The sequence below is a fragment of the Cricetulus griseus genome, chromosome X, assembly GCF_003668045.3.
Source record: "Cricetulus griseus strain 17A/GY chromosome X, alternate assembly CriGri-PICRH-1.0, whole genome shotgun sequence".
NCBI classification, from domain to species: Eukaryota; Metazoa; Chordata; class Mammalia; order Rodentia; family Cricetidae; genus Cricetulus; species Cricetulus griseus.
In genome coordinates this window covers 109,127,059-109,153,000 of record NC_048604.1, presented here as the reverse complement: position 1 = coordinate 109,153,000, position 25,942 = coordinate 109,127,059, and the positions used below count along the sequence as shown (strand labels likewise).

Here is a 25,942-nt window from a genome sequence, read left to right as displayed (position 1 = left end):
CCAGAAGACATGCATAAATGTAATGTTAGAGACACTGAATAAGTTGTATTTTTGAATGAGTCTCTCTCTCTCTCTCTCTCTCTCTCTCTCTCTCTCTCTCTCTCTCTCTCTCTGTGTGTGTGTGTGTGTGTGTGTGTGTGTGTGATCTCAATTAAAGAAAAAAGAGGTCAAAAAATTTGATAGTGAGCAAGAAGGAGGGTATGTGAAAGGGCTTCAATGGACAAAGGTAAGGACAAAATGATATAATTCTATTATAATCTTAAATAATAAAATAAACAATTAAAGAAGAAATGAAAGTCACCTGCACCAGGCAGTGTAGGATAGGGGGAATACTAACAAACAGAGTGTGACTATTGGGGAGAACAGGAGCTCAAGAAGAGTGAGGAAGATTTGGAGGGGCAGACAGATGCTGATAAGATGACCGTTTGTGGCCCAAGTTCCAGCCATGGAGCGTGCAAGAACAGACATGGTAAGAACACTGGAGAGTTTGGGTGTCATGCTGAGAATTGTACTGAGCCAACCAGATAGATACACTAATGAATGGAAGGAAAAGGAGGACAAAGAGCACAGACACCACCTACAAAGTTACACATAGTAATCAGAAAAAGGCCACCCAGGTCTTGATGATGTACCCAGAAAAGCAAAGATACATCCAGTGATGCCCAGAGAGTGGAGGAGGAAAGAGTCGCTGGAGCACTGGGCACATCCACATGAACACCCAACCACTGCTGACAGCACCTGACAATTTAAACATTCCCGTGTTTGAGTTCAGCAGGTTCCCCAGATTGAGTCCTCCAGTATAGGCTATGACAAAGAAAGGGACAGCGGTAGGAAGTAAGGTGCAGTGAGCAGCTCTGGAAAGGAACTGTCAAACAGAAGGTCGTGGGAATGCAGGCAGCAGCTTAGCATCAAAGGTGAGAAGGAAGACAGCACCTAGAAATATGGCAGGTCTCCGGGCAACACAGTAGCTGGAAACAGAGCCTCAGTTGGCTAATGATACAAACGCTGGGAAAATCCACACAGGAGCGATAAGGAGGAGTGTTAGCACGGAATATCATCTCTGAAACTGAATGGCAATTCACGTTTATTCATGACTTTCAACTGAATAACGCTTTCTAAGGTGAGAACAAGTGAATTCTAGAGTCTCTACCTTCAACTCTGGCTTTCCTTCCAATTCTATTCCTGTTTACCTTGGAGACACTCATTTCTTCAACACTAACAGTGCAACAAAATTCAACCTTGATATCTACTGCACCCCAGAATTACTTGTTCTTTACTAACTGACACTGACCAGCCCAACCAAACCCACTGAAGTCTTCAGACTATGAACTGACAAAGGCGCCTCACATTTACACTGGCAGCCCCACCTTCCCTGATCCCACCCAAGCAGTGCACATTCTCTTGAGTCAGAAGGCACCCAGGGAAGCAGGCTGTTGAGTTACTGTCACTTGCAAGTGAGCAAGGGAATGAATGACACTCATGTGTGGAATTCTGTGTGCAGGTGTGGGGAGGGGTGGTAATTCAGTCTTCCAGAAGAACAGGAGGTAAAACTGGAACACGCCAGTGGTTTTACAACTACAAAATTCAAAGTGTGCTACAAAGCATATCACCTCATCTGTGTGAAAGAGGGGAATGTAATGTGAACAAACAAAGCAAACAAAAATGCCCAGAAAAGCCTCACCTGTGAGAAACATGTGGACTTGTTCATCTTCAATCAACAACTCAGATTCTAACTTGAATATGTATATGAGAGTGCTTGACACACTTTGGCAGGCTCTGTTGTCAAGGGATCTTAAAATGTCTACAATCTATTAGGCCATCTTTGACAAACCTCTCCTCCCCACACACACACATTCAATGAATGTATCTTCAAAGAAGGTCAATTCAGAAGGCATTCCCATTGCTAAACTTTTACAACAAAACTAATGACATATCTCTGGCTCCATAAGAGACTCAGAGCCCTCTAATGTCTCCCTCAAGAAGTTCTGTCATGCAGATCATACAAAGAAATCCAGAGGAATGTAAATGGCCCCCTACTCATTTCATTTCTGTTGCTGTGAGAAAACACCTTGACCAAACCAAATCAGGGTGGAAATGGTATCTTTGGCTTACAGATCCAGGTTTTCATCCCTTATTGCCAGGGGTCAGAGCAGGACCTTAAGAGCAGCATCTCACCTACAGTCAGGAGCAGAGAAAGAATAAGCACAGGGATCCTTACTTGTTGATCATTTATTTGTAGCTGGCTTTCATTTTTCTCTTATACATCCTGGACACATTGCCCAGGGAGTGTCACCCCCCACAATGGGCTGGGTCTTTCCATATTTACTACTAATCAAGATGACCCCCACAGACATACCCCAACATGATTTCAATAATTCCTCAGTAAGATTATTTGGAAGTCAATGAATTGAACTAGAAAAAATTATCATCCCACCCCCAAAAGGACAAGCACCACATCTTTTCACTCTTGTGTGGGTCTTAGCTTCCAGTTTTGTATTGTGTGCTCATCCTGGAGTCCACCTGAAAATCAAGAAACTAGACAGAGGCCATTGGGTTGGGGGAAGTTTGCATGAAAGAATGGGAAATAGCAGAATACTGGTAAATGAAAATAGAGAGCAGAAATACTGGTGTCAGAAAGGTTCAAACAGTTTGTGGAGTGATGGGAATGGTACAAGGAGGGGTTGTGGTAAGGGTCAACCAAAGTTAAGTGTGCAGAAAGAACTACATGAGAACCCATCACCTTAGTCCCCAAGTAAAATACATAGTAAGAGGAGATGCTTGAAGACATGGGATAAGGAAGAATGTGAGGGGCTTACTGGGGGAGAAATGTTTAAGTAAGAATAGGGGAAAGGAGTGGAGACAAGAAGTGAGGATGTGGACATACAAAGGAAAACTAAGGGTGTGTGAAGAAGCTTTTATGACAATGCATCAGATGGAAAATGAGCTCATACATGCTTTTTTGTTTTGTTTTTGGTTTTTCGAGACAGGGTTTCTCTGTGTAGGTTTGGAGCCTATCCTGGCACTCGCTCTGGAGACCAGGCTGGCCTCGAACTCACAGAGATCTGCCTGCCTCTACCTCCCGAGTGCTGCACCACCAACGCCTGGCTATACATGCTATTTTATAATTAATCATATATCCTATGTGTGCTGGTGTTTTGTCTGCACGTATGTCTGTGTGAAGGTGTCAGATGCCTTGGAACTTGAATTACAGACAGTTGAGAGCTGCCATGTGGAACTGGAACTTGAACCCAGGTCTCCTGGAAGAGCAGCAGTACTCTTAATGACTCAGCCATCTCTCCACATGCAACACATGCTATTTTTAACAAAGATGCTGCTGAATCTTATTGCCACAAGCCATATGTCATTAAGAAAAGATCCCAGCATTGCACAAAGATTACTTTCCTATTGTCCCGACAGCCCCAGATGTGACCAAATAATAAAGTTGATTTGCCACTGCTCTTGGTTGCACAACAAAACAAGCTGAGACACTATGTGCTGTTGTTACAGGTCATTGGAAAATCAGTCTTGAAGTCATCAGGAACCACTCCCAGCAGGCTAATGTTCATAGCACCCAGAAGATGTTAAGCTGGCTGTTGTGAGAGAAACACCATCAATGATCATACCCATGACTGGACCCTGCATGGTTTAATACTGGCCTCCCAGGCATGTTGAGCCCACTGCTCTAATACTTGCACTTCCCAGGGCTAACCATTTGTCCTCCTCATTGGATCTGAGGCATGCTCCACATGAGTGAGTGTATGCCTGGTCCTGTAAACATAATTAAAGCCTATTATTAGTGGGCTCATAGTTCCTTGGAAGTACTGCAGGAGGACTTACTGTACTTCTGCTAAGTTATCATGTTCTTCAACTGCCTTCCATATATTTACATTTGCAAGCATATGCTTGCACTGCTCTCAACACTGGTTTGAGGAACTTGTAGTTGCAATGAGTAGTGGTCAATGTAGAAACACATAACTATTCTAAGTGCTGACACTAAGCAACTGTGAGTGCTCAGCCACAGATGCGACATCTACATCCCTGTGCCCCTGACATTAGGCTCAGGCAATATTGAAGATGAGGAGGCAGAAAGAACGTAAGAGTCACATTACAGGGAGGAGCACTGTGAATTACTGTCCCCTGGCTATGGTATGGCTGTGGCAGCTGTGAACCCATGGCAGTTGTGGTTACCTGCACAAGACCTGAACACACTAAAGTCAGGATAATCTCCTGGGAGGTGCTGTTGTGGCTGTACCTCTAGTGTAGTTGCTATTGGCAGCTGATGGCTGGTAGAGAAGGAAGAGTCACCTCTCTCTGGGGACATGGACCCTGGTCATCAGTGGATGACCCCAAGGCTCCGTGCTCTTCAGAAGAACTAGCTGGACACAGTGGCTTAAATAGGTACATACTTCTGCAATCAAAAGGAAGATATGAAGTCCAGACAGATATTTGTTGGGGGAGAGATTGCAGGTGAAGATGATCAAGAAATAGTGTATCAATGCATGAATTTTCAAAGAATACAAAAGAGTATTAAAAAGAGATTCTCATCGCACGTAGTTCCATGTCCTGTCAGGCTGACCACTAATCTAACCAGCACAAACCACAAACTGCTAACACTGGAAAGAAATATAACAGGTTACCAAACATTCCAGCAGACAGCTTAACTTACCCATTTAGGTTCTTCTAGGAGAAAGCAAGAGCTTTGCAGCTAGTAGTATGCCTCTCCATTTTTCAAGTTTATTTCTGTCCTAATCATAGAAGATGGGGTTCCATTCTTCCCCCTTTGCAAGGTGGAGGAATTCCTGGAAGCCCATTCCTCCTAACTGTGCTCAGGAAAGCCTCTGTTGGCCCTGTCTGTGTTGTGTTGTATGGTGTGGTAAAACCATGCTTATGACAGTATTTAAAATCCTGCTGTCTCAAAACCATTGCATCCAAGGAGGGGACTTTCATGAGCGCATCTGGGAAGTTTCTCTTGCCACTGTGGAGATGGAAATGAATGCCACAGACTGGTAATGAGTCAAATGGAGAAGCTGTGTTGCTGTGGTTCCTACCTCTACGGCATGAGGGTCTTGGAAGGCCTGTTCCTGCTTATTCCTCTTCGAATGAGGAGCATGCTGTTTGTCTTCCTCGTTGTCATCTCGTGTCCTCTTCCTGAAAATAGTTTTCAAAGGGAGAGGAAAAACTGTCGTCATGCAGCCAGTGACATTTGGGTGCTTAACTTCCAGCCCTGTGCCCATACCTAAATCTGCGACCTTGTATAGGAATGTACCAGTCAGAGTTGCTCTGCTGGATTCTCACACTCTGCAGGCGGATGGCACCAGATGGCAGGGACACATGTCCAACAGAAATTCCATGCATACCCAAGCCCAAGTTCAAGTTCCCAAAGCCAGAATCTTCATTTGAACCACTGTTTGGGACCAAAAACATGAAGAAATTTATGGACAAATGTTAAAACTCTACCTGACCAGGCCCCTTGTCCTCACCCAGTGATATAATTGCTCCAGCTTATAGGATTTTTGGCCAGCACAGGGATCTCTCAAGGTACATGGGGCTTTTCTACTGTACCTGCTCTTGTGTCCCTTTAGCCAGTGGATACAAACAGACACCCCTTGAGTACTGTTAAAAATTATTATGTCACTTTAGCTAGTTAACTTGACTGCCACCATGACACTCTGCTTATTGCTTCCCAGAAATGTGTCTAAAAGTGTTTTAGCAACAGCAGATATAGTGATGCATGCCTTTACTCCCAGCCCCAGGGATGCAGGGGCATAGAGGTCTAGTTCTATTGCTACCAGGGCTACATTCCAAACCAGCTTGAGCTTTTATATAGTAACACACTCTTTCCATTTAATCACCAATTTTGTTGTGGTTTTTTCCCTTATAATCTCTATCTTTATTTTCTTTTATTATACAGGGTCTCACTCTGGAACTGGAACCCAATCTGTCATCAAACTCACTATTGTGGTTTGACTGGTCTTGAACTTGCTGTAATTCTCTTGATTCAGAGTGCTGGGATTCTTTCCTGATCTTAAAATTCTTGCAGAAATCTTATAATTGATTAGACAGACATTCTTCTTAACCTCTTAATTAGAAACTAGTTTACACGGTTTGGCATTTTTTAGTATTGTTAATTCTACCGATGCCCATTCTTTCTTTAGTCTTCAATCTTATGTTCATCTCTAAAAGACTGGAAGTGCTATTAAATTCTTTTTAAAACACCTTCCCCAGTGCCTCTTTCCTGTTTCCATAATCAATGAGCAATAGAAAAACGAGGACTACTGAAAACATGGGATGTTTAAGCACATCCCTCCCTGGATGTACTTTCCTGTGTCAAGTGCTAACCTCTCAAAATTGGGGAAACAGTCTAGAGAAATGAAGTGAGTAAATAATAAGTAAGGATGGCAAAAGTGGCTGGTGGAAGTTCCCTGAAGTACTGGCAACTCCCCTCTTCTACAGGAAGGGAAAATCAGTGCACAATTCGATAACTATTCAAACAATTTGAAGGGAAGATTAGTTTATAATTGGATAGCTATTCAAACAGTTTCTTTACAACCAAGTAGTTGACAGTATAGCTAAAGTTATATTATTTGTAAACAATGGTATTTACAAAGAAAATTCTCAGTAGCAACTACAAGATTTTTTTCCAGGTATGTCAGGCATGCCAAAGCAACCTCAAAACTAGTAGCTGGCCTTAGAGAATGAGGAATATTTCAATATGACTAACTTTCCTTCAAATACATTGTTTCCTTTCAAATTGTGTTCTTAATTCCAAGAGTACTTTGGTAGTTTGACCCCCTAAATTCATATTCCTAAATTGTATATTCTCCTGAGAACCCCCTACCTCATACATGATCAACATAAAAAATTTCATGTGACAATTTAAGCTGACTCCAGATTTTTAATACCTTTATCAGTTAACCTTGAGATACTTCCCAAAGTCTTACTTGCTATGCATTGTCTATAATTCTCAACAGTGTCCTTGAAGAAAGATAGGAACTACAGTGACAGCCAATCAAAACACCACATGAAACAACAATAACAGGTCCACCATAGTACCCAAAGAAATTCTGTGATATATAGCATTTAGTTAAACCTCACAGAATGAGGGAAAGCACTTTGAATCTGGAAAGATCGGGGCTTTGTTTATTCTGGCTAGTTAAATCGTTTCCCCTTTTGTCAACTAGCCAGGCTGAAGCTAATAACACTGGTTTTTAAAACAAAATAGTAAATAGAAAAAATTATGTAGAAAACTCTTACAACACAATGCATGAGAACACTGATACATATATGCATAATGAAAAATGCAACCATTTTATTTCACAACACTCACTGAACAAAGCTATTCCTCCAGATACTGGGTTATGATTAAGCATAAATCTCAGCTCCTGACTCTGAAGAATGGATGCTGATGGTTGTCATTGAACCATGAGTATTGAGACCACCCATTTTACCAAAGCTTTCAATACTTTACATGTTAGTTTTTAAACAAAAAATGTATAAAATGTAAAAAAATATTATTTTTCAAAAATCTAAACCTGAGTTCTAAAGCAGTATATTAAGTTGTAATTAAACATGAGCCCCATTTAAATATACCTCATGAATAAAAATATTTAGAAAGATTATCCCTGACAGAGGGCTGATCTTCAAAATATACAAAGAACTCAAGAAGCTGGTCTCCAAAACACCAAACAATCCATTTAAAAAGTGGGGTACAGAACTAAATAGGCAATTCTCAATAGATGAATCTAAAATGGCTGAAAGACACATAAGAAAGTGTTCAACATCCTTAGTCATCAGGGAAATGCAAATCAAAACAACACTGAGATACCATCTTACTCCTGTCAGAATGGCCAAAATCAAAAACACCAATGACAGTTCATGCTGGAGAGGATGTGGAGAAAGGGGAACTCTTCACCACTGCTGGTGGGAGTGCCAACTTGTACAGCCACTTTGGAAATCAGTATGGTGACTCCTCAAGAAAATGGGAGTCAGTCTACCACAGCAATTGCACTCTTAGGCATATACGCAAAAGAAGTACATTCATACAACACAGACATCTGTTCAACGATGTTCATAGCTGCACTATTTGTAATAGCCAGAAACTGGAAGCAGCCTAGATGCCCCTTAATCGAAGAATAGATAGAGAAAATGTGGTACATTTACAAAATGGAGTACTACTCAGCGGAAAAAAAAACAATGAAATCTTGAAATTTGCAGGAAAATGGATGGAACTAGAAGAAAGCATTCTGAGCGAGGTAACCCAATCCCAAAAAGACAAACATGGTATGTACTCACTCATATGTGGATTTTAGACATAGAGTAATGCATTAACAGCCTACAATCCACACTGCCAAAGAAGCTAATAAACAATAAACAAGGAGGACCCTAAGAGAGACATACATGGTCCCCTGGAGAAGGGGAAAGGGTCAAGATCTCCTGAGCAAATTGGGAGCACGGGAAGAGGGGGGAGGGAGCTAGGAGAATGAGAAGGGGAGAAGAGGAGGGATATAGAGGACATGAGGGAGCAGAAAGGTTGAGTTATGGGTAGAATAGATGATAACAAGAATGGAGATACCATAATAGAGGGATTCATTTTTGGTTTACAGAGAAATCAAGCACTAGGGAAATGTCTGGAGATCTACAAAGATGACACCAGCTAACAATCTAAGCAACAGAGGAGAGGCTACCTTAAATGCCCTCCCCTGATAATGAGATTGATGACTGTCTTATATGCCATCCTATAGCCTTCATCCAGCAGCTGGTGGAAGTAGAAGCAGACACACACAAATAATCATCAAACTGAACTGGAACCCAGATGCAGAGAAGGACGAGTGAAGAGAAAAGGGGTCCAGACCAGGCTGGTGAAACCTACAGAAACAGCTGACCCGAACATTGGGGAGTTCTTGCTCCCCAGACTGATAGCTGGAATACCAGCATGGGACTGATCCAGACCCCAGGAACATGGGTTTCTGTGAGGAAACCTTGGAAATCTACAGGACCTCCTGTAGAAGTTCAGTAATTATCCCTAGCATAGATGTGGACTTTGCGAGCCCATTCCATATAGAGGGATACTCCCTGAGCCAAGACACATGGGGGTGGGCCTAGGCCCTATCCCAAAGGATACAATAGACTCTGATGACATCCTATGGAAGGCCTCACCATCCAGGGGGAGCAGAAAGGATATGTGATAGGTAGGGTTTTAGTTGGGGTGGTGGTGGTAGGGGAGGATGGGAGGGAGAAGGGAACTGGAATTGTCATGTAAAACAATCTTATTTCTAATTCAAATAAAAAATGTTGAAAAAAAGAAAGATTATCCCTGTTCATTAAGAAAGCTTAATCTCTCAGCAACGGGACTGTGGATAAGATTAGCTTCCTGTATTTTATAATATCAGCCTTCTGAATTTTCTACAGTGAGAAAGAATAGTTGCTATAAAGAATGAATATGTTGAGAAAGACCTATAAAATGCAGGACACTGATGGGTCCAAGAAATCAAATAGATCTTTCAGAGAAGCAGAAATGCCAAGTTGCTAAGGTACGTAGGTAATCCCATGGGATAAATGAATGTGTCCCTAAATATTGACTTTTTGTCCAAAAGGCAGCAGCCCGACCACAGGAACCTGGGTGGCACTGACACCACAAGAAAGGGTTTCTCCAGCAGAAGGCTCTGCACAGCCTTTTCCAAGGTGAAGGAGCACCTTGGAAATGGTGGAGCAGCTGCAGCAGGGTACATCACTGGCATCTGTAAATCAGGGGGAAATCCATCTTCCTAGCTACTTTTCTATGGAAAACTCAGAGATTTGGCTGAGGAAGCCAAGTAGGATGAAAGGGAAGATAATGAATGAACTGATACCAGCAAAGGCTCCAGCACAGAAACATTAGCCCTGCCTTCGGAAGCATGGCAACAGGAACAGGCAGGAAGCATGACAGGAGAGGAAGTCTACCCTAAGACTGGCAAGTTCTAGACTGTATAGGAACCCTGAACCCAGATAGGTCACCTCCAGTCTCCAACCTGAGGTTTGTATAGATATTCCTTCTAAAGCTGTTGTGAATTGCAGGTTAAGAGTTTAGAGCACTGATAGAAGAAACACACTGCCTAATTATTCCTGATGTGCTAGAATTGAGACATGTGCCAATTCCCTAGACATACTCCTTCCACTCTGGTGCTTGCACTGTCTTCTTTGCAGCCCTCAACCTTTAAAAGTAACTGCCTGTCTTAGCCTTGACAATACTGAGAAGGTCATCAGTGAGTCCTCTTCCCAGGAACAATTTCATTTTTCCTGCCAAGTCTCCCTGCCTGTGGTCATGTCCTGGGCAGCAGGAAAGACTATGCCTTTCCATAGTGTCATTTTCTTTCATCCTCTCTCATCAACAGCAGTACCATCTCCTGACCTTCCAACTCCCTAATGGTCCCACATCCTATCCACAGCCTTCAGCCTCCTATAGGCCTCCACTCTACTGAACACACTGTTTCTTACCATATACCAGACCTGTATCTATGAACTCCCATCAAAACCATTTGTGCTGCTCCTTTTCTCCACCCCCCCTCCATAATTTATAAATGTTCCAATACCACATAATGTCTATGTTCTTGATCCCTGGCTTACAGTAGCTTTCCAAGAGCACTAACATCAACAATTCTCATGTCATTCACTAATCATTCCTTGAATAGGGGCTGGCTAAATGTTTCGGCTGGTAAAGTGCTTGCCCCAATAAGCATAAGGACCTGGGTTTGTATCCTTAGCACCCAGTAAGCATACTTTGTAACCCCAGTGCTAGGGTACCAGAGAGGGTAATAGGGAAGACAGGCAAATTCCTGAAACTCACTGGCCAGCCAGTTTAGCCAGATGTTCAGCTCCAGATGTTCTCTCATTGAGAGACCATATCTCAAAAACAATAAATAAATAAATAAATAAATAAATAAATAAATAAATAAATAAGGTAGAGAACAAGTAGGAGGCAATAGATCTCAAGGTCAAGGCCTGCCTAGGCTACAGAATTCAAGTTCAGCATGGCCAGCCTAGTGGACCCTAGGAACAGAAAAAAAGTATCTGAAAAGAAGAAAGAAGTAGTCTGAAAGGGCATTATCTTGACTGTTTCGGGAGTATTCAGGTGACCCAATTTCTGTCACTTTGTGACAACTGACCCCAGAAGCAGTTGTGAAGGGAGCAGGAGAATTGGGAAGCAGAAATGAAGTGTGTGACCTATGAAGATGTGGCTGTGAACTTCACCTTGGAATAGGTTTTGCAGGATTTTTCCTCACATGAGCTCCATGGATATGTGATACAGGAACCTGATGACAACAGAAAGACCAGAACTTTGAAGATGACTACAGAAATTCCAGGAGAAATCTAAGACATCAAGTCATAGAGACTTTGAATGTAATAAAAATAATCAATGTGGCAAAAATTTCAGCTGGATTTTAGGTCCGATTGTGAACAAAATCCTTGTAGAGTAAAAGTCATATGAAAGGCAGGTATATGGAGAGGAGATATCCTTGATGTTCATTTATCCCTAAATGTTTAAACCACGGATCAGAAAGGAAACAAACTGGTATTAGGAAGAGAAAAACAAATAGGATGAATATAAAGAATATGGACATGCCTTCAGTTCTCTTCAATGGTTTCTAAAGCATGTAAGCATTTACATTGGACAGAAACTAAAAATATACAAAATGGAAAAGACTTCAGTTGTTCTAGTTCCCTGTGAAAATATGTATGTTCACAGACACTTAAAGACAGAATATGAGAAGGCCCCATTATCCCAAGACCTTTCTTTCTTTTTTTTTTTCTTTCTTTCTTTCTTTCTTTTTTTTTTTTTTTGGTTTTTTGAGACAGGGTTTCTCTGTGTAGCTTTGGAGCCTATCCTGGCACTCACTCTGGAGACCAGGCTGGCCTCAAACTCACAGAGCTCCGCCTGCCTATGATCCCAAAACCTTTCTGATGGAACATGACCGCACAGCATGAAGAAAACTCATCAATGTAGCCAGGTGGTGCACACCTTTAATCCCAGCACTCAGGAGGCAAGCGTATCTCTGTGAGTTCGAGGCCAGCCTGGTCTACAGAGCGAGTTCCAGGACAGGCTCCAAAAGCAATAGAGAAACCCTGTCTCAAAAACAAACAAAAACCTCATCAACGTTAAGCACCTGGGAGCATCTTTGGTCATGTCCGTTCGACTGGCAAATATAAAATGATACTCTGGTGAGAAATCTTGACTAAAAGAAAAATTATTAGTTTACCAATAGAGAATGAATATACAATGAATCAAAACCACACAAACGTGAAAGTTAAATCTGTCACAAACCTGGGGGATATTCTTCATGTAGTGGAGTGGCACAAACATAAGTAATATAAAGGACTTGATACAAAGAAATTCCAGCACAAAGCTCCCTAAAAATACATAACTTGTTGATGTTCTGAATGTTTTAAATGCACTGTGTCTGTCAGGTACTCACTTTGAAATTAATAATTTAATAAATGTTATATTTCTCAGATACTGAAAAGGTATCTGCAAGACAATGATTAATTACATCAAGTATAAAAGTATTTCTAAAAGAAGGCCTGAGCTCAGTGGTCAGGTGCTTGGTTAGTATGCATGCATCTCTGGTTCACTCCCCAGAACTGGAAAAAGTAAAAAACCCCACATGCATGTACATTAAAGGCATGGAAAGATACCAGATCTCAAATATAATTCAAAAGATATTATTGTCATCTCTACTTTAACAATACACAAAAAATAAAGTCTAAAATTAGAGAAATGACTTAGTAATGGTATTTGTTACACAATTTTTCTTTTGCTTTTCTTTATTTCTTTCTTTGTTGCTGTTGTTTTTTTTTTCAAGATAGGGTTTCTCTGTAGCTTTGGAACCTGTCCTGGAACTACCTCTGTAGACCAGGCTGGCCTCGAACTCACAGAGATCCACCTGCCTCTATCTCCCAAGTCCTGGGACTGGAGATGTGCACTACCCCTGCACAGATCATGCACAATTTTTCTAATTCAGAAAAAAAATTACAAAAATTTTAAAATACATTATGAAAGACACATATGCTAGAATACTGAGAAATTTGAATTTCTAAAAATGCATTCATTATTTAATATGAAAACTTCAGAATTCAGTATTGGATAACATACTTTAAGAAAGTATAGTTATATATTTCAAAATGTGGAAAAATTAATGTGACATACAAAACACATTGAAATAAGATGTTTATGAGAACTTTAACAATAATTATTTCCTTTATTATTCTCTGTGTTCCAAAACTCCAACAGAAATGAATTGTCAGGCCAGCAAGATGACTCAGCAGGTAAAGTTATCTGCCTCCAAGCCTATGGACCTGAGTTCAATTCCCAGGACCTACCAGATGGAAGGAAAGGACCAATTCCCAAAAGGTGTCCTCTGAACTCCACATACATATTACGGCTCACACACAAACACACACCTCCCCCCTTCTCTTTCTCTCCTCTCTCAATTTTTAATTTTTTAAAAAATTCATTCCCATGGAGGGATATCTTGCTCAGCCAAGATACAGGGTTCTACCCCAAATGATGTGACAGATTTTGATGATTCCCCATGGGACGCCTCACCCTCTCTGAGGAGTGGATGTGAGGTAGGGTGGTGAGATGGTGGGGGGATGGGAAGACAGGAGGGAGAGGGAATTGGGATTGGTATGTAAAATAAGATTGTTTTAAAAATAAAAGGGTTAAAAAATTATGCATATGGATACTTTCCCAGCATGTAGTTTGTGCACTGTTTGCAATCCTGGTTCTAATGGAGGCCAGAAGAGGGTACTGGATCTCCTGGAACTGGAGTTACAGACAGTTGTCAGCTAGCCATCCTGTAAGTGCTGGAAATCAAACCTGGGTCCTCTGGAAGAACAGTCAGTGCTCTTAACCAATGAGCCATCTCTCCAGTCCCATTAAAAAATGTTTATAGAAATGAATTTCATTTTTAAAGTAAGAGTGAATGCATGAAGAGATTAAGCAGGGAGTAGCCAACCCTCTCCATCTAAACAATGAAGTCAGGTTGCCACACATCAAAGAAAGTAAGCATATTTAAAACAGTTTTACCATGCAAATACGGATGTCCTCTTTAAATGTGGCAATGGTAGAACAACTATGATTAGTGAAGCCATTACTCTCTCTCCCTCATCCAGAATAAATGAGTTGACAAAGAGGAAGACTAGAATATGCCATATACATACTACCAATGCCTACATGTTAAACAACAGAGTGTGAGCAAAAAAGCCTGCACTATGCAAATGACCTATATACGTGCCAGCCTTCCTCCCAACTCCAGCTCACTTCCTCCCTTCAAAGTGTATTCTTTCCTGGTAAATTGTGTCGATTTCTGCTGTTACCTACATTTCATATCTGTTGATATCACAGGTGCCTGTAATCTCAGCACTGGGGAGAGGATTCCCAGGAGTTCAAGGTTAGCCTAGACTATATACCAAGTATCTGGTTAGCTAAGGCTATATGTGCATAGCAAGACATGCCTCATAAAAAACAAAGGGTAGCTACTACACAGTGTAGCAAATACTGTAAATCACAATAATAATAGTGATCTACCCTTGCCAGGAGACAAACAAAAAATAATCTCTTGACTATTTATGCAAAGCATCATCTCCCTAAAACATATGCATTTACCACTTTTAATGTATGCTTCTGGAGATAGCACAATACACATGTGGAATCAGTTATCAATAGCATTAGGAAGCTTGCAGGAGATCATAAGGATTTACCAATGGCCCTAGTCTACCAAGTCTCTAGACAACACAGTGGCTTTAAGAATGCTTTTCTGTCCTGGAATCCAAGAATGAGTAAAAGACACACCGAGGAAGAATGTTAAACATTAGGCAAAGACCTTTTTTTTTTTTTGCAAACTGTAATAACATACACGTGCCCACAAGAAAGTGGAAGGAAAGGCCATTTAAGAAACTGCAAATATGCCAGGCAGTGGTGGCTCATACCTTTCATCCCAGCACTAGTGAGGCAAAAGCAGGTGGATCTCAGTGAGTTTGGAGCTAGCTTGGTCTATAAAATGAGTTCCAGGACAGCTAGGGCTACATAGAGAAACCCTGTCTCAAACCCACCCCCCCCAAAAAAAAAAGAAAAAAGAAACTATAGTTACTATGGAGTTTTATGAAATAACACACACATGCACAAACAACATAAATTAACCAGAATTGCTCCTGTGTTCAACAGATGCTGGAGTGGAGGGCAGGCTAGGAGATATTGTTCTGTTGGTCTCAGGGTTTCAGGCGGGAGTGGGGGTGGGTATAACTTGCAAAGGGCCAGTCCCAGGGAAAAATCCTTTGTTGGCTAACATTTACATAGGAATTCAAGGCTTCCTTTTGTTTTCCATATCAGTTCTGAAAGAACTTTGTCATAGTTGTAGCCCTTCACTAGGATAAACCTATCATAGGTTAGCTAGATATGTATAGTTAATGACATTCACAGCAATAATTCCACAGGTTTTTTTTAATGTACAAATATGGATCTCAGTAAGCTACAAATGTACCTGTATGGACGAGAAAAACTCTAAAGTCAGGATCACCAAATGGAATTAGTGGTGATCACTGGGTGATAGGACTGTGAGTAAAAATTGTTTTTATTAATACTCCCAGAAAATGTCCAGAATGCAGTGAAATTAAATCTATACTGGAAGAACATATTTGCAAAGGTGTATAAACTTCAAGGCCAGAAGGGAAAAAGAATGAGTTCCTAAGGTCCCCCACTAAAGCAAGGCCAATTTGAAAAGAAAAGGTCTTTGTCCAAGAGGTAGGGAGTTGGGAGGGAATCTTGGAAGTTGGTAACTTAATCTCAGGCTCCAAGACATTTTTTAGGCCTCTACATAAGAAAAAGGGTCCACAGCAGGGGATTGTTTTTCCACACACAAAAGGAGGGAGAAGGTGAGGACAGGCCCTCTGCATTGGGAAATACTGCCATCTAAGGTTCAGATAAATGTATAAACACCAAAATTAGAGAACCATTCATCTTTTCTGAGAATTTTCTGCCCCCAGCCCATTACATGAAGATGAGAAAAGCCAACCTACTAAGATGACAGACTGATCAGACAGACCAAACAGGGAACTCACGACTCACGCCTGCCCAAGTAGTTAAGAGGTCTACACCAACAAAGGAAACCTCACTCAGTTCTGCTCCAGGAACCATGACAACAGCAAGAGGAAATCCCTACCACATTGGAAAGATGCTGCTCCTTGTAGTAGTACTGGTGAATTAGAAGCCTGAGCACAAGGGTCCTGAGAGGCCTTGTGAGTCTCCTGAGCAGGTCTGCACTTTGCTTCCAGTGCTGTAGTTCTCTGCTGACCAAGGGATGCAACCGCTGATGTAAAATGTGACTGCTGATAAGTAGGACCTATTGCCCTGCGTCCCTGAATATACTCCTCCCACTCCGCCCAGCCTTTGATCCCGCTTCTCACGTGGCTGCACTCAGTCTTCCTTGCAGCACTCATCCCCTCTAATCCTAACTGCCCACCTCATGGCCCCATGACACAGCTCAGGCAGCCAACTGAGCCTTTCCTCCTAGAGACCCTGCTCTTCTGTGCCAAAGACCCTTCTCATCCCCTTACAGAAGACTGGGCCCTTCTGTGATGCCCAGTATAGGACAGACACCCTACTTAACATCTCGCTGCTCCTGTCTTAATTATTTTAACTCAATCCTCACAGAAGTCAAAGGTGGGGGGAAAGCACATATTTACTTAAAAGGGGGGAGGGGATTAAACAGAACAGTGAGCAAACAGGGTAAGGTACGCCTTGGCCCAGGCTTAAGAGATCACCCCTTCCAGTCCAAGCTCCATCAGCCTCTCCTGCTTTCCTTAAAAAAAAAAAAAGGAAAAGAAAAAAAAAAAGAAAAACAAAAACAAAACAAAATAACCCAACAAACAAAATTTTTTGTTCTCTGGACAGGCTGTTTCTTCAACTTTAAGAACTGAAAGCTGAGGATAGCAGCAACCAGGCAGGAGGGAAGAACCTCTTCCACCTACACTCCTCTCCCAAGAAAGTTTCTTGTACTTAAACAGTTTGAAATCTACTGGCTTGAAGATCTCTAAGCTTCCCTCCTAGCGTCCCAAACAGAAAAGAGAAGTAACAAAGGAAAGTAAGAAAATGAGTAAATGTAACCATCCTTTGGAGTACCAGGCACCCAAAAGTAACCTCTGTGTTTTGTCTGCAACACTGGTAAGCTGTTAGCCAGGCATAAACTTAATCAAGTGATGTGGGAAAAACAAAACAAAACAAAAAAACCCACTTTTTTCAAGGTTGTGTATCTTTGCTACCTTCTTAGACTTCCCTGTGCCCTATCTACATCCATCACTGAAAACCAATTGCTATAGAGTTGGGTCCTGTTTCTTTATGTGATTATGTGCAGCGTATCTTTTTCCTACAAAAAGTACAAGCTACTTTTTCCTAATTACTTTCTTAAATTTAATTATCTGGCAACACAGGTTTTAACACTTTGTAGCAGAACTCTTTGTCTGCCATTTTGAATACATAAGGTAACTTTTTGACACCCCCCCCCCCCGCAAAAAAATTGTGCTTTCAGAGTTTGTGGTCTTACGTGGCTAAGACTACACATACAAGTTTCTAAGAATCAAAGCCATTTAAATACTTCCGACACAACAAGTTAGCAGAACATATGGTCAGGATTGGGTTCTGTCTTATAACATGACCAGTGATTCCCAGGAAGGGAGAGCTATGTGTTCTGTCCTCTGCAATCTTACTATGGCGGTATCATTCAGAAATAGCCAGCTCAATGTACTAGCATGTGAAATGGGGAAAAAGTGATACACATTACCCTGTATCTTTCTTTAACTGCCAGACACCAAGGAGAATCCTAAAACCAGCCAACTCTAACCATGATGGCAGTTTATGTAGTGCAGGCAGTCTATGACTATGATCTTTCTCAGATTATAAATCTGCATATGGAAATGTTTGGACTGCATGGCTGACAGAATATTCCTGGAGAAATGCTTGGATTGTTTTAATGTTCCTTTATTGTTTGTTTGTTGTTGTTGTTTCTCTTTTTTTGGTGTACTTGGATACTCAGCCCATGTATTTACTTCTCCACTTGTTTTGCAAGTGCAGTGCCACTGAGACATACTCGAAAGCCATGATGCATTCCTTTTAAGAACCACTATCACATATGAAATCTTAAAAATTCATTTTCACAGAGTACATAAAAATGTACAGGACTAAAATGTATGAAAGAGCACTGAATCACAAATAATAATGTAAAAGACAGTTTTAAAAACGAAGACAATAAATTCAAATATCAGCATAGTAACATTTTGAAGGTTAACAGTAATCTGAAAACACATGGGGCAGATACTGGCAAGTTTTCTTGGTCAGAGGAGTTTTGCACTGTGTCCACTTGGCAGAAACCACAGTAGGCACATTGTTTAAATGAGGGCAATGACGTACTAACAATGTTTATTATAGCATTATTTTTTCTTTTTCAGGAACAATGAAGGAACTGTTAATCATGTTGTAGAAGATATATAAGAGACTATTGGGGAATTGGGATTTTAAGGAGATATACTTATTACCTAATAGGAAAAAACAACTTCATAAACTAATATTGAACAATATATTACCACAATTATGGAAAATGAGTGTAATATGCAAAACACATTAAGAAAGGATTACACTTTTTCATTTATTCTCTTCCATATATTCCAAGGTGACTACAATAAAAATGAATCATAAAGCCAGGTTTATGACACACTTCTGTTATCCCACAACATGGAAGGCTGAGGCAGAGGAATAGAAACAGATTGAACTCCAGAGGCATACCCTATCTCAAAAATAACCAACAACACAAGCAAACAAGAGAGATTGCCATTTCATCATATTCAATTAATGATAAATTAATAGTGACTGTGTGAAACAATTTCTTGAGCAGGTTTGTAAACTCCCACACCCATTGGACGAGGATCAAAGGAGCAGTTAGCCTTCTCCATGGAAACAATAAAGATTGCCAGAGGACAGAGAAATCAAGTAGAATTCATGTAGGTCTTCTCTCAACGCTGACACTCCTTTTAAGGTGGAAACAGTAGAACAGTCCCAGCCACATCTTCTACTCATCTCTTCCCTTGATAGCATCATCATTGCTCACTCACACTATCAGCAATTCTTTGCCCCTCCAGCTACACTGAAGGAGGGAGATAACTGCTTCCACAACTACCAGATCTGCCCTCATAGGTGAGTTTCAATTTATGTGCATGCATGGGTAGCTTTAATGAATCAAAATCTGTGGGATCTAGTACTTCTAGTGAGAGTATAAAAAGCATGTAATTGTGCCAAATACCACAAGTTCAGGGTTATGAGGAATAGACATATATTGGAATCCTGGAGGGTAGTGATTTTAGCAAGTAGTCAGGGAAAAATCTTAAATGGGCAGTCACTTAGCATTTGTATTTATTTGAGGTTTTTCAAGGCATTTTGATGGGGATTTCCTCAGGACAGTGGAAAAATAAATGGATTAGGCTAAAAATAAGTGGCAGGGGAGGTGGGACCAGATGGGACTTTCAGCCCTGAACCAAAGAATAAAGTGGTGGAAAATAGGATTCAGTGCTTGCTCAAAGGAAGGCAGAGAAGTAGTTCAGTGGTAGTATGTTCATTGAGTGCTCCAAGCTCTAAATTACATCCCCAGCAGAGAGGTAGGGGGTGGCGGGGGCAGTACTAATAATTATATATCCAAAGACCACAAACATAACTAAAAAAGAAAAAAAACTTTAATATATGTGTTACAGTGAGGTTAACTTCTACATTTGCAACATAAAATCAATACTATTTTTCAAAATTTATAAATGATGATGAGTGCACAAAAACCCAAAGTTTACATAAAATGGGAATTAACTTTCATGTGGCACATATCCATAGAATAAAAAGTTTGGACTTATATATAATATTGTCAAAAGCAAATTTAATTAATATAAGAAATTTGAATTTATAAAGTCAATGAATCTACTCCTAGAAATATGACAAGAATGTATGATAATGTTCTTTGTAAGTTAAAGAAGCAATATCTTTGAGTAATATATTAATATTTTCCTCCTTTACTCAGTTCACTCACAATTACATAATGCTTTTCCTACAAGAAGTAGAAATGGTAATCTCAAGAGATTACATTTAAGGAAATTTTATCACACCCAGACATAAATAAATAGCTGATTTTAAACTCTCTCCCTACTACACACACATCAGGGCAAATAGTAGAGATAGCAATGTGACATCTAGTAGTGAGGACCCAAGAACCTGTTGAACTATTTATGCAGGCTGTCAACACTGAAGCAGATACTGCAGTCACCACCCACCCTTTATATTTACAGCAATTGTAGCACACAGATGGGAAATCACATTCTAAATTACACATCCCTGTAGAACACCTTTTTGTGCCAAATACAAGAAAAAACCAGACACTCTGGGAAGGAATGTAAACCTGGAAACAGCGGTCGTTTTAATTCTAGTCACATACTTATTACTCATATAGTTTAAATGTAAAGAAAAAGCACATAGGTAGGACATTGTTTAAACACTACATGGTATTATGAAATGTCACACTGCATTTGAAAACAAAATTACTCCCAGAAATCAAACACTAATTCATACACACAACATATCTACTCAGAATACACTGCTACCACTTTTTTTATGTGCTTAAAAATTGATGGTGAGCAAAAAAAAAAAAAAAAAAAAAAAAAAAAAGCAAACTGGGACAGATCTTGTCCTTAGCAGCAATACTTTTAAAATATTTGATAATGAGATGGAGCTATGGGGCTGTTTGTATTTTTTCATATCAGTTATTAAATAATTTTGTCACACTGAAGAAAATGTCCAAGTGACAAATAACTCATGCTAAATACATACGATTTTTTAAAGTGACATACAGCAATTACATATATCAATGGAATTTGGTCTGATTTTATAAAAAAAAATTTAAGATGCTAAAGCAAAGGCACAAATATGCATTCTAGTATATTTAAAAGACCCGTATGAATTAAAAAATCTCTAAGGCAATTAGCATAAAATACAATCATCGGTGACCACTAGGTGATGGGACTGTAGAAAAAAAAACTTGTTTTCACTAACGCTTTACAGAAATTTTCCAGACGGAAGTGAAACAAAGTCTACACTGAAAGAACACACTGATAAAGGTCCACAAATCCCAGGACAAGCAGGAGGCAGAATAATAAGGCCTTTCAGAGAAGCCAAAATACAAGTAGCTGTAGTGTTTAGGCTGCCCCACAACAGTAAAGCCAACTTGAAAAATAAAGGGATTTGTTTTAAGGCTGTGAATATTAACAAGGTAAAGTCTAGAATTTATTAACTCAATTGCCAGTTCCAGGCAGACACAAATCCTACTAGGGGGAAAGGAGGGGAAGGGGAGACGGGAAGAAGGTAAGGGAAGAAAGGAAGGAAAAAAGCCTTTTTAGTTGAAAAAGACTCACAGTATTTTTTCAAACACATAGGGCAGAGGAGAAGGGGCTGTATGGCGCAACACTGCCATCTAAGACTTTAAAGAAACAGACAGGCACCCACATCGGAGGATCGTCCATCTTCGGAGGATCATCCATCTTTTCCGCTGCTTTTCTGCCCACAGCCCATAAGATGAAGGCTGGGAAAAACAGGTGGGATGAACAACACAAAACGCACTCAAACCTGAGCAAGAGAACTGGAGAACCATTCAAACAAAGGAAGCCTTTCTTAAGTCCCGCCCGCGGAACCATGGCAACAGCAACAGGAAGTCCCTACCACATTGGAAAGATGAGCTCTTCTTAGGGTAGGATTGGCTGGTTCAGAATCTGCAAGCATATGCTGGGGAGGTTGCTGCCAAGCTGCCAGTCCGGCTCCGAGTCTCCTGCACTTTCCTTCCGACGCTGTAGTTGCCTGTTGCCTAAGAGACGAGGTTGGTGATGTCCAGAACCTATTCCCGACAGCCCCCTGCGCCTCAAGCTCAAGACGTGTACAAGGACATGCTCCTCCCACTCACCCCAGCCTCAAACCCACTTCTGACGCACTCACTGTCCTCCAGGCCCTCACCTATCTGAATCTAACTGCCCACTGCAGTGCCTATGACACCAAACAAGCCGCCATTGGGACCTCTCATCCTTTGGGGCCCGCTTCCCCTCTTAGGTCACACCTAAGCATCTGGAGACAACTCGCCTGTAGGGCCAATAATGGATAGGTGCCCTGCCAGTATCTGAGCTCCCAGACAATGACAAGAAAAACCTTAAAAGCCTTCTGAATTATTTTAGCTCTATCCTAACATAACTGAAAAAAATCATATTTCATAACAAAAACAGGTTTCATTTTTAGTGGAACTGTACACAATCTTTTTCGTAATAGTAGGTTTGCCATAAAAACTGATAGACAGTTCTTTACTTTTCATAGGGTCTCCTGGTGGGCCAAGGCCTAAAAGAACTTCCCTTCCATCTGAGTTCCACTCTTTCCCTGAAGTCCCTTAATTTTCTGGGCATGCTGTTTCCTCAGCTGTAAGACTAAGAAGTCAGAGAACTCAGCATTCAGGCAAGGAGGTGATAAGAAAGGCCCTGCTTCTGGGTTAGCTCCACCATGCACAGCGCTTTCCCCTCTATTGGGAGCTCTACCACTTAGAATTTAAAATCCAGCCAGGCATAACCTCAGCACTCGGGAGGCAGAAGCAGGCGGATATCTGTGAGTTCAAGGCCAGTCTGGTCTCCAGAGCGAATGCCAGGATTGGCTCCAAAAGCTACACAAAGAAACCCTAAGATTTGAAATCCATTGGTCTACATGATCTCTAAGTTTCCCTTTCTATTCAGTATCCCAGACACACAGAAAAAATAAGATAAGAAATAGGAAATTATAAGAATGAGTAATCTTTGTCATCCAGAAGATTACCAGATACCCAAATGTAACCTCTAAGCTTAGGGCTACATCAATGATAAGCTTTTGAATTAAGAGAATTTTTCACTCTTAAGATACTTTTTTAGTGTCCTACTGTGTACTACCTAAACAGTATGGAGGTGCATGAACAACAATAGCACCCAAAACTACTAAATTCCACAGATATTTGAGTCCTATTTCAGGTGATTTTTTTTACAAGCTTACTTTTTCAAATAATAAGCACATCATACATATTTTTTCCAGTATGTAGTTCCTAATGGCAATGTAGGTTGTGTTATTTTGTTATAGTACCCTTTCTGATTTGAAGGTGCATGAAGAACCCTTTACTTCTAAAGTCATGACTCCAGAGCTTGTGGTCTGAGAGAAAATCATGTAAGATTTGAGTATATACTTCTAAGAATCAAAGCTTACAAACTTTTGTTCCCAAGTGTTACTACAGTCAGAGCCTAGGCCCTGGCAGACCACCTATCCTCAATAATATAATTAAACAAAGTAACAGTAAATGGTGGAAAGATTTGTTTACTGCCCCCAATGTGGGCAGAGGAGCATAGAATTCAAGTGATCTGCCCCAAGCCCATTTTCTAGTATACAGAGTGATATCTAGGTTTAGATAGAGGACCAAAAGGATGCAGAACTAAGTGGTCCTGATCAAGGTGTGGTCCCAGCCATCATCATATTTTAGACTCCAGTCTCTTAAAAGGCAGTCTGAGGAACTGAACAAGGGGGAGTTCATGGACCCCAGACTGATAGCTGGGAAACCAGCATAGGACTGACCCAAACCCCCTGAATGTGGGTGTCAGTTAGGAGGCCTGGGCAATCTATGTGGCCTCTGGCAGTGGATCAGTATTTATTCCTAGTGTATGAATGGACTTTGGGAGCCCATTTCACATAGAGGGATACTCTCTCATCCTAGAGGGTCTAGGCGCTGCTCCAAATGATATGACAGACTTTTTTTGAAGATCCTCCATGCAAGACCTCACCCTCTCTGGGGAGCAGAAAGGGGATGGAATAGGGAGTTGGTGGGGGGCAGGGGAGGAGGGGAGAGAGAGGGAACTGGGATTGACATGTAAAACAAGCTTGTTCCTAATTTAAATTTTAAAAAAAGTTAAAAAGGCAGTCTGACAAAATATCAGAACTGTATGCAATCTCTTCAAGACTCAGCTGCTCTCCCTGGCTGGCACAGGATTTCAATATTTTAGTTCCCCCAGAATGAAATTCCTGGGGAAATTTCCAATTCCTTGAGGTCCATTGTTGAACAGATAGCCAAAGGAGGAAATATTTAAGTGTCTCTTTAGGACATCTTCACTCTTGCCTGGACATTTACACAAGGAAATATCAGATTCCACAGTCAGTTAACAGGTCTTGCTATTTCCCAGAAATAAAGCATATGTGCTGTATCCTTGTCTGTAATCTTAGTGTGGAGGAATTGTTAAATGTATTCAAGGCAAGGTATCACAAGGTAAAAAAATAAACAAGTGACTCAAATTCAGTAATTTTTTGAGCCAGGGTCTCAAGTAGAGCTTGTTGATCTCCAACTAGCTACATAAATGAGACTACCATGAACTCCTGATCCTCCTTTCTCTACCTCCTAAATGCTAGGATTACAAGTATGCACCACCATGCCCAGCTATGCCTCAAATGTAAGTGACCTATTCAACTGATATACACAAAGGTAGCAAAGAGGCTAGACAACCTCAAAGCTGAGGCAAGATGGGAGTTTATCTAGGACAGGGAATAGAGTTTGTGACTGTTTTCCGTCCCAGATTCCAAAACTTGTGGTTTCTGTAAGCTGTTTTCTACCTCCTTTTAAGTATTTACTTATGAGGTTGTTTTTCTTTTTCTTCTTACTCCTTTTTTTTACTTTTGCTGATCTGGGGATTGAACTCAGAGCCTTCCAAATGCTAAGCAAATGCTCTAATACTGAATGTATAGTTCTGACCACAAAGTACTCATTTATTTTTTACTATTCAAAATTTTTTTATTTATATTTTATGCTTGAGTGCTTTGCATGTATACATGCATGACAGAACAGGGCATCAGATTCTATTATAGATGATTGTAAGCCCCAATGTGCTTGCTAGTAATTGAACTCAGGACCTCTGCAGCCTGTGCTCTTAACCTCTGAGCCATTTCTCCAGCCCCAAAGTGTTCATTTTAAATTAAGAGCATCTTATATGAAATCTTGTAAACTCATTTGACATAAAAAGTCTGAAAAATAAATGCAGACATCTTAAATGAAAAGGCAGACCTTCAATGTAATTTAAGAGAATTTATTTTAAAACAAAACCAATATAGCAAAGACTGAATTTAGTAACATTTAAAAGGTCAGCAATAATCTCAAGGTACAGTAATGCAGACACTTGATAAATGTTCTCAAAGGAATTTTGCAAAAATGTATCTCTAGCAGTCTCAGCAGAAGCCAATATATTCTAAAGTGACACACTCGTGCCCCTGCCTTAGGCTATCAGACTATTGAAACAACAGACCCTAAGAAATAGGAATTTACCAAGAGTCCCATTCTGGGAAGGAAAAGGCTGGGCCCAGGTGCCAGCCAGAGGGGAGCTTGTCTCCTGGAAAGAGATTTCACACATTGCTGACAACGACATGGCAGACCTCATAGGACTGGCAGTGATGTGGACCCCCAAAATGGGGGTGGCTGAACCTCTTTTCCTCTTTCCTCTTTCCAGTGTGGCCACACTGAAATCTTTTTCTGTCCATCACTATTACTTGTCTCTCTAACTGGCTTATTGATCATGAATGAATCACAGAACCTATCTTGTTGGGGCTGTTAGGACCAGGCTGCTGAAACCCAGCAATTCCAGAAACATGTCAACTTGTAGAAATCAACATGAGAATTATCATCTCAAATGTTCAACAAGGATTTATTAACAGTATTTGTTGTAATAGGAATAATATGCCTTCCCAATGAGAAATCACTCTGCACACTGAACATTTTAATTATGTACATTACATAATTAAGAGATTAATGAAGAAAAAGCTCGCTCTTAGCACTTGTCCAGCTCTGGCTATTGCTCAAAGGGG

General features: G+C 40.7%; 1 protein-coding gene across 3 annotated transcripts in view; it reads right to left on the bottom strand.

The window, feature by feature from the left end:
* Fam104b (family with sequence similarity 104 member B) overlaps positions 1-25,942 on the bottom strand; it is a 122,773-nt gene that overhangs the window by 9,862 nt on the left and 86,969 nt on the right. The window contains exons 5-6 of one of the 3 annotated variants that reach the window (XM_035449884.1): positions 5,237-5,404; positions 5,049-5,148 (exon numbers count right to left, since the gene is read on the bottom strand). In XM_035449884.1, the coding sequence (XP_035305775.1) occupies positions 5,049-5,148; positions 5,237-5,404 (268 nt within the window). The remainder of the gene's footprint in view (positions 1-5,048; positions 5,149-5,236; positions 5,405-25,942) is intronic. The other 2 variants (XM_035449885.1, XR_003488220.2) reach the window with 2 other exon arrangements.